We start from the raw sequence: 9,505 nt of genomic DNA on the forward strand, positions 1-9,505 counted from the left end.
GCATCAGCAAATATTTGACTATTTTCTCTATACATTTTTAGACCTACTCTTCTTTTAAATTTAGTTGTAAACTTTTTGAATAATAACAATCTTTTGTACAGTGTTTTGGGTTTTTTTTTGGTCTTTTGAGACAGGGTATCCCTGTAGTCCCAGCTGGCCTGGAACTCACTATATAGACCACGCTGGCCTTGAACTCACAGAGATCCACTTGCCTCTGCCTCCTGAGCACTGGGATCAAAGGCATGAGCCACCACGCCCGGCTTGTACAGTATTTTGTATAGCTATGACCGTAAATAAAAAATACTAGCAATAAATTATATACATGACAAAAGGAAAAATTATACTTAAAGCAAATCCACACTCTAATCCTAAAGGGAAACATTTTTTTTTTTTTTAGGGAAACATTTTTAAGTGTTGATTTTGTAGAGGTAGAGAAGGTTTCCTCTTGACATTTCAAATTCCCGCCATCTAAACAAAGCCTCAATATACGTTGATATATCATAGGCTTTTTAAAACTCACAGAGGCCTGTGTCTGCCTCGAGTATACCACCACACTTGGCAGATCACAAGCTCTTAACAGACATTTCATAATGAATGATTTTTTGACCTATACCCAGTGTTGATGCTACCAGGAAGAAAGATTCACTACAAAGATATTTCACCTTTTACCAAGTATCAAATATCCATTCTACCTTTGAAAAATAGAGATTACGGGGGTTAACCCTACTAATTGAACTGTATACATACATAATATTTTTCTTGCCATTAATCACTGGGTCTGGGAATGATATAGGGTTAGGAATTAAAATTTACCAATCCCCTAGCATGTGCCAAACCACAATAACAAGTAAGGCACTCCAAACTCTGCATTCTTTTTACTATATCCCTAAATAGTGATAACCTGGTCAGTCCCGAGGACTCAATCAGACATTATACACACAAACACATCCATGAGACCGCATGGCACTTGGGAGATTGCCCACTATTTCCCACTTATTAAGATCTGGATCGTATTTCTCAATGCTCTGAAGATATGTCCCCTTTGAGTAGGAGTACCCTCCGGTGACATAGATGCATCCATTCATGATGACAGCCCCACACTCCATCCGCCTTTCCATCATGGGAGCTGTCTCTCTCCATGCGTTTTGTTCTGGGTCATAGCACTCTGTGATTGTAGTTTGTCCACCGACTAAATAGAGCTTGTTTTCAAATGGAACTGAGCACAGTCCATATTCTTTTAGAAAGGAAGAAAGAAAAGAGCAATATTTTATTATAATGGTAAAGAGCTATCATCTTGTGGCAAAATAATAATTCTTTACAATTTGGAACACAAATATAGAAATGGTGACATTTTGATTCTGTCACATACTAGTGTACACTGAGGTTAAAATTCAATCCATGTCATCTGATTCTGATAATCTGTTCCTGCCATGTGACTTAGCCACGGGGCATTAATGGTAATTCCCAAGCTGGCTGTGCAGGAAGACAAGAGGGAACCCTTCCCTCAGACCACCACCTTCCCAGGAATTGCCCAACACAGACAGCTTTTAATTGACATTCATTTATCTTCAGTTAACATCTATCATCTCTCAAGGTGATAGAAGTACAGTCTTCCTTACAAGACAGCACACAAGGTAACTGGTATAGGTTTCTTAAGGTCCCTGCAAGCAGGGGAAGACCCTATGATGTGTCAGCTGCCACACATACCACAGAGGATAGCTTAGCTAGCTTCTCTTACACTGCCAGCCCAGTTAGGGGTACAAGTGAGAGTAGCGTACACCTAGGTTACTGAGGCACATGGCTACCATACTCAGCCACTGTGAAAGGCTTCTCTGGGTGAAGGACTGCTGTGGGCATCTGTGCCCTGTTCTTGGGAGTCTGCTCCAAGGAAGTCCACCTCACTTAGACTGCCTTAGTGTTTTCCATTTTGTTTTCTCCTTCTGTCCTTTTAGGCACTATGATAATAAAGCAGGCCAGGGATAAAACAACACACAAGATCCCTTAGTCTGGGATGTGACCAGAAATAGAAGGATTATGGTGCAATGGAAAATATAAACCTCATCAAACAAGAACAGGTGTTACTCAGCTCTATGATGACTGCCAGGGAGGAACACTGTCAAGCTGTCACATATTCCAATATTTTTTTTTTTAAAGCCAGAAATCACGATTTTTGTGTGAAGTATCTTGAATTTAAAATTTTGGTAACAAGTCAATTCAAAAACAGCTTAAGCACAATGAAAGTCAAACAGAACATACTGTATAAGATGCTAATATATTTTAAAAATATTTCAGGGGTGTGGTAGTATATACCTTTAATCCAGGCATTTGGGAGGTAGAGGCAGGTGGATCTCTGTAAATATGAGGCCAGCATGGTCTACACAATGAGTTCTAGGCTAGCAGGGCTACACAGTGAGAACCTGTTTTAAATCATCAGGAAAAGTTTAACATAAATTAAAACTTTCCAACCACAATGACATGTTTTTACTGATTCATACTATAATTTTCGGGGGTTGATTTTGAATTATTCGTGCCTTCTAATGCTAGGCATAAGTCACATTGCCTTTTAGACTCTTTTTCTTTTTTTATTTAATATGTTTTCTTTTTTTACATTTTATTAATTATTTTTATTTTATGTGTATGCATGTATTGCCTGCAAGTAGTGCACTATGTTGTGCAATCCCCTCGGAGGACAGAAGGTGTTGGATCCCCTGGAACTGGATGCTCTTAATCACTGAGCCATCTCTCCAGCCCCTGAGACTCTTTCTCAAGTAGTCAATAAGCTACATGCAACTCAGATTTTTTTTTTTTTTTTTTTTTTTTGGTCTTTTTGAGACAGAGTCTCCCCATAGCCCCAGCTGGCCTGGAACAGGCTTTGTAGATCAGGAGGCAGAGATGGGATTGCCCAGGGTAAGCTGGCTAGTTAGACTTCCTGAAATGTCCAGCTCTGGGTTCAACAAGAAACAATACAGAGCAATCATGAAGACATTCAACATCAACTCAGACCTCCACACACATGTGCAGTGTGCATGTGCACCCCCCCAAACGTGCACCATACAACACACACATACACACACAATAAATACAGTGTTCCCCAAAAGGCTATATGTAAAAGACCTAGACCCCAGGATACTGGTTTTCATTACTAGAGTAGCAATGAGCAGTTAAAAGGTGGGCTTTATGGGAGATCCCTGAAGGGCACTGTAGGACTCTGGCCAGTCCACTCTCACTGTTCTCCCTGGCTTCTAAGGTGACCACCTGCTCATGCTCCACCTGACACATGCTCCTGATACTACCATCTCACTGCTCGCAGTGGAGGCCAGACCCATGTACCACCCAATCTTGGAAGTGAACCTCTACAGTGTGAGCTAAATAAACCTTTTCTAAGTGAGTCACCTCAGGTATTTCATTGTGGTAATGTGAAGCTGACAAATATAAACAGATTAATAAATGTAAAATTGTTGGAATAAAGTACCAAGCAAATACTGAATAAACATTAGCTGTTACTCAGAGAGACCTATTTTTACTACTTTCGATTAGTTAGAACTTTGTTGGTAAGAAGAGAAAATGGTGGGGATATTATCTGGACTACTAAGACTGCTGTCTAAACATTCTACTTGCAGAGCCAGACAGAGTAGCCCACAGCTGAAGTTTCCTCCTCTTGTGGAGACTTTAGCATACGACTTGCAGCACCAGATCCAGGCATGCTCTCCCCATCTCCCTGTACTGCTAGATGAGATGACACATAAGGTAGAGGTAGTTGCATGGGGTGGAAAGCAGGAAAGGCTGTGAAGTGTTGTGGTGGTTTGAATGAGGTGTCCCTCCTCCCGACTCAAGTATTTGAACACTTGGCCAGTTAAATCAGTGAGCTCCAGCTTCAGTGAGAGACTCTGTCTAGTGGAGCAGAGACTGATGAAGATACCTGATGTCAACCTCTGGCCTACAAACACACACACACACACACACACACACACACACACACACACAAAGATATCACAGAAGCAGAGCATTCCTTATGACAGACAACACTTTCTTTTATAACTGTTAAGGTAGCACAGATCCAGGACTGCATATCCTAGGAATGAATGTTTCTTAGTTATTAAAACCCAGAAAGAGCAAGCTTCTGAAAGAGGAAAATAATCTCTTGCCCAGCTTGACTCTCTGTGTCCTATTCCTGACTTCTGAAATACAACAGTTGAATACTATTTGAGACAGGATTCTTGTTACCTGGGTGTGGACTGGAGGTAATAAGGCTCCATTCGTTGATGTCTGAATTGTAGCTCTGCACTTTGTCATAGGTGCAGCTCCCTCTGTAGCCGCAGTGGCCGCCAATAACATAGATAACTTCATGTAAGACACAGGCCGTAGCATTTCCCACACCTGTGTGTCAATTAAAGTCACATCTTTAGATTGACTGTTCATTCTTTCCTGCAAAGAATGATGATCTTCTCATTATTGTTTTTGTCATTACTGATGGTAGATGTGAGGCATTTTGCTAGGTGCAGAGGAATAAAAGAATGAAAAGGGGCCAGGCGTGGTGGCGCACGCTTTTAATCCCAGCATTTGAGAGGTAGAGGCAGGCAGATCTTTGTGAGTTCAAGGCCAGCCTGGTCTACATAGTAAGTTCCAGGCCAGCTGTGGCTAGCCAGGAGACCCTGTTTCAAAAATAAAAAATGAAAACGGAAGGCCAGTAGGCTCCTTATGATCTTTGAGGGGTAAAAATAATTAAAATATACTTATGAGAAAAATACTGAAAAATGTGTATATGTGTGCATGAGAGAGAGAGGGAGGGAGAGGGAGAGGGAGAGGGGTAGAGAGAGAGAGAGAGAGAGAGAGAGAGAGAGAGAGAGAGAGAGACTACCATTTACCATGATTGGTCAAATCAAAGAAAAATTGCTTTTTACTGGAGAAATCACAACAAGGGTGACAGAATTTTCCCTGGCCTGGTAGTTAGGACTCTAACAAGCAGACGTGGGAGTAAGCTGCTCTAAGCATCTGAAAGACCCCACAAAGGCTTATAGGGCAAAGCCAAGCAGGCATGACCAGGGTTGGTGGCACACTGGGAGTCCTCAATGGGAACTAAAACTGGCATGGTATGTTGCGGTTACATGACAAAGGACCCTGATCTCCCAGCTAAATGTGGGCTTAATTCAGCAGGATTTTTCAGGTTTTTGTAGAAGGAAGGAACTGAAAAAGAATGAGAAGACTCAGAAAGCTGTAGGTATTAGCCCAAATGAGGATTATCAAGGGCCTGGCTTAGAAGGCTCTCTGGGCAGAGGCAAGAAACAGAGGTCAAAGTGACAGGCTTTGATAACAAGATAAATCAGACAGATTCTGAAGACCTGAACTCTGAAAACTGGGAGACTCTGATACGACAAAAACTGAGGAAGAGAAAACTGTTCATCCAAGTAAGAGAAGAAAGGACAATAGGTTCATTTTAGTTGAAAATGTCCAGTTTAGTTTTTCAACCAACTTTTATAAGCAGTATTATTTGCCCAAAACAGTTTAATCTCCTTGTTCATGTCTATTTCAAAGTAAAAGTAGGTTTACAAGCAGAGTAGTTATGATGAAAAGGAAAGACTCAGGGGTTCCTAAACATCCAAGGGCTTATGTCTTTTCTGTATACATATCCCTAAACCAAAAAAAGGAAATGAGCCGGGTGTGGTGGCGCATGCCTTTAATCCCAGCACTCGAGAGGCAGAGGCAGGTGGATCTCTGTGAGTTCAAGGCCAGCCTGGTCTACATAGTGAGTTCAAGGACAGCTGGGGCTACAGGGAGACCCTGTCTCAAAAAGACCAAAAAAAAAAAAAAAAAAAAGGAAATGAATTCGAAATATGACTCTACCAAAATGAAGCTCACATTACCAAGAAAGCTGCTAGTTCATCTCAGACTACTAAATAAAACCAATGGGAAAAAAGAACTAATCTTTTAATGGAAAATGGAAGTAAATTTTGGACCCAGGATCCATTCCCAGCACCTACAAGGTTCTAAAAACCATCTGTAACTCCAGTTCCAGGGGAACCCGACGCCCTCTTGTGACACTTCATGACATCAGTGCATTTATATACATGCAAGGAATAACTTACACATAAAATATATAAATTCAAAAAAAATTTTAAGTACTTCCAATGAGAATAATAAGTCTATGCCTTTGTGGTGGCTCACTCCTATAATCCCAGATCTGAGAGGCTAAAGCATGAAGATTGCAAGTTTGTGGTAGGCCGGACTATATAGTAAGACATTGTCTCAAAAACTGAAAAATAGAGCATAAAAATAAAAGAATAGACCTCTGGGATTGTAGAGCCAGCTGGCATGTGGGGAAGGATGCTGGGTATAGAGACCTCCCATCCCACCAAGGATACAGCAAGTTTTCTTTCACTATAGACACACCATGGCAGCACTTTCCTCCAGCAAGCATTGTTTCAAATATTTTTTTTTTTCCTTCTTCTTGTTTTTTAGACAGGGTCTCCCTGTAGCCCCAGCTGGCCTGGAACTCACTATGTAGACCAGGCTGGCCTTGAACTCACAGAGATCTGCCTGCCTCTGCCTTCTGAGTGCTGGGATTAAAGGTGGGTGCTACCACCCCAGCTCAAATGTAATTTTTAAAAATTTCATAAGTAATAAACTTCCATTCTAAGAAACATATGCTCTATAATCATTGAAATTGTTATCTCATCATTGAAAAGGTATAGAAATGCATGCAGCTTACAATGACTGCCAAAGTACTTGAACTTCACTTATTTCTTCTGTAGGACAAAAGGCAGAAGAACATTCAGGACCACCAAATCGGTAGGTAATGGTCAAACTCAGGCAAAGTCAAAACCCAGACAGCAAAGCAACAGGCTTTCTGCTACCTTCTCTCATCCAACCAACTATTGCTGCCCCTGCAGACAGGCTCGTGAAAAATCAGGCCTGTGTTCTACCTAGGGATTACTCCATACTAGATACTGCCCTATGTGCTTTACAAGCACAGGTTCCCTTAATCCTCCCAAGCCTCCTACCTATGAAATGCTGCCATCCCCATCATACAGATGGCAGAACTGGACACAGAGGGGCTGAATAATTTGCCCAAGTTCACCAGTAAGCAAGTGGACAGTCAGAGTTTGGATCCAGGCAGCAAAGCTGCAGAAGCAGCTGGTGATCACAAGACCACTCTGCCTCCCAGCTTCCTGCTTCTCATCCAAGGATCATACCAGGTCAGATTTCCAGTCCAGGTCACATTCCCACACCCTTGCTAGTGTTAAAAAAGAAACAGAAAGGCCTGGGAAGAAACATTTGGGACAAAATGACACAAATTTGGTAACAGCTGACCAGCTGTTTCCTACAGACCCAGTTTATGTGGTACTGGGGATCAAACCCAGGGCTTAGTGCAAGCTGGGTAAGTACTCTAACAACTGAGCTATGTCCTAAGCCCTAAAACAGCTTATTGAGTAGTTTTCATTACTTCCATGACTCTCAGGCAAGCTGGGGACTATGCTCTATGCTGTGTCTTTATCTGGAACATGCTGTGCCACACTACATGTATAATCTACTATCGTCCCTCAGGAGCATCCCAACGTGATAGATTTTTCCTAAAGTTACTTCCAAAAGAGATGAGTTGTTGATCTAACCTCAGGTATCTAAAAAAACACAGGAGAAACAAAATCTACACTTACCTTTAATCATATTTGCAATAGGAAGCCACTTCTCTTTCAACGGATCATAGAACTCAGCCTCTTCTGCTGGAGCCCCTTTTCTGTAACCACCTAGAGCATAGACACAGCCACCCAAGGTGACTGCACAGTGCTAATACCTGGCATTGATCATTGGCAGGCCTTCTGTCCATTCATCACTTTCGCTGTTATAGATCCACACTGTGTCAAGAGCTTCTATATTATCTGTCCTATAGCCTCCAGTTACATGTATGTTGGGTCCTAAACATGTAACACCATAGCTCTCCCTGGTATAATCTGGTATTTCTGCTCCCTGAATCCAAACATTTGCCAAAGGATCCCATATGTGAACCTCTGATAAAGGATGCCAGTAATAGCCTCCAATGATATACATTGTGGCTGTGGACCGCTGAGAAATCTCTTTATGCATGGGATTCAAGGCATTATATATTAGAGAGCATATCTTATTTTCAATTAGTAGGCAGCTTCTTTGAAGGCCTAAAGCTGTTTTTAAATACACTGGATCTATATCTATGTTGATATAGCTTAGGAGATTATACAGGCGTTCAATTCGATTGTCTACATCATGAGCAGTCCACTTAATAACTGGCTCGATGATAGCTTCTTCTTTCCAAACACTGAGATTCTTTCTGGACAAGATAAAGAGAAACTTTTCAAGGCTGATTTCCAGAAATTCTTCTTGTTGCCATACCTCCTTAAACCTTGAGCACAGAATTCTTCGGGACTCCTTTTCTAGTTCTGGACACATATGAAATTCTGCAAAGGAGTGCATTCCAATACAGTTATCGATATCCAGATGCCTTACTAAAAACTGCTCACAAGCCTTCTTTACTGAGAGAAACTGTAGCAGATCTGCTGCTTCAAGCAGGCTTTGAACATTTCTTTTAGTTATTTCAATTTGGGAGGTGTATGCATAATTTACAAGGCCTTCCAAAATATCATGGTGGATGCCAGAGAGTTTTATTTTATTTTTAAATTTTTCTTTCATGTCAGCTGTGAACATTGCCTTAAAATAATTGCTACAAGCAGCCAAAACAGCTCGGTGACAATGGAAGATTATGCCTGAAGGACACTGAAGGGTAATATCAGTAAATAATCCATCCAAGTAAAATGTTCTAAATGCATCCAGAAAATCCACTGGATGTGATGAATCCTTGAAAAGATAAATATAATCTTCTTGTCCTTTTAGAGCCATGGCTGCAATAAATAGGAATAAATGCGTTTTTCAATTTTATTTATTACTGCTAATAATGCAAAGTATTCCTTTCACTAGCCGATGATTGCCATAAGGCATGCTCCAAAGCTAGACTAATGCTAGACATTTTGGCATCCCAAGTACCAAAATGTGGTGAACTATTTCATAATTTATAGGCTGGTGCATTTAAACTCGGGATAGCTTGGAGCTGTAAATGAGAACCCACCCCCACCCCCTTCCCCCCTCCCCCGGGGTCTGGGGTTGTCCATTTGAAGAGGTATTGGCCTACCACTCCATTCACCCATCTCTGCAATCTGTCCTGGGCTAGCAGGTCCTGGGACAATTCCACACTTGGCAGGCCAAGGGTCCCAGAGGTCACCCCAATTGCCGCCAGCCATGGGCGCCTCAGCTCGGCCCCAATTCAGCGTTTTTCTCCAGCGCCTCTCAAATAACATCGAGATGCCGGGACAGGGATGGTCAATACACAGGAGGGAAGAACCCTCAGAAAAGGGGTTTCTGTGCCCCGTAGCTCATGGAAAGGCAAGAGACCGATAGGGCTGAGCAAGACCCTCCAGCCCGCGCCCTCCGCGGCGCCCGGAGCCTGGGCCCGGCCGCCTTCCCGCCGAGAGACCACCCCGCC

General features: G+C 42.1%; 1 protein-coding gene across 1 annotated transcript; it reads right to left on the reverse strand.

Annotated features, from left to right (window-relative positions):
- Positions 1–6: 6 nt before the first annotated feature.
- Klhl23 (kelch like family member 23) lies at positions 7–9,449 on the reverse strand. Its single transcript, XM_017799294.2, is given in 4 exon segments — positions 7–1,234; positions 4,225–4,377; positions 7,653–8,867; positions 9,155–9,449. Coding segments are annotated over 4 exon segments (1,845 nt in total). The 5' UTR covers positions 9,321–9,449; the 3' UTR covers positions 7–923.
- Between the last annotated feature and the right edge of the window lie 56 nt (positions 9,450–9,505).

This window comes from Nannospalax galili, unplaced genomic scaffold, assembly GCF_000622305.1.
Source record: "Nannospalax galili isolate Female #2095 unplaced genomic scaffold, S.galili_v1.0 scaffold1398, whole genome shotgun sequence".
Classification (NCBI taxonomy): domain Eukaryota; kingdom Metazoa; phylum Chordata; class Mammalia; order Rodentia; family Spalacidae; genus Nannospalax; species Nannospalax galili.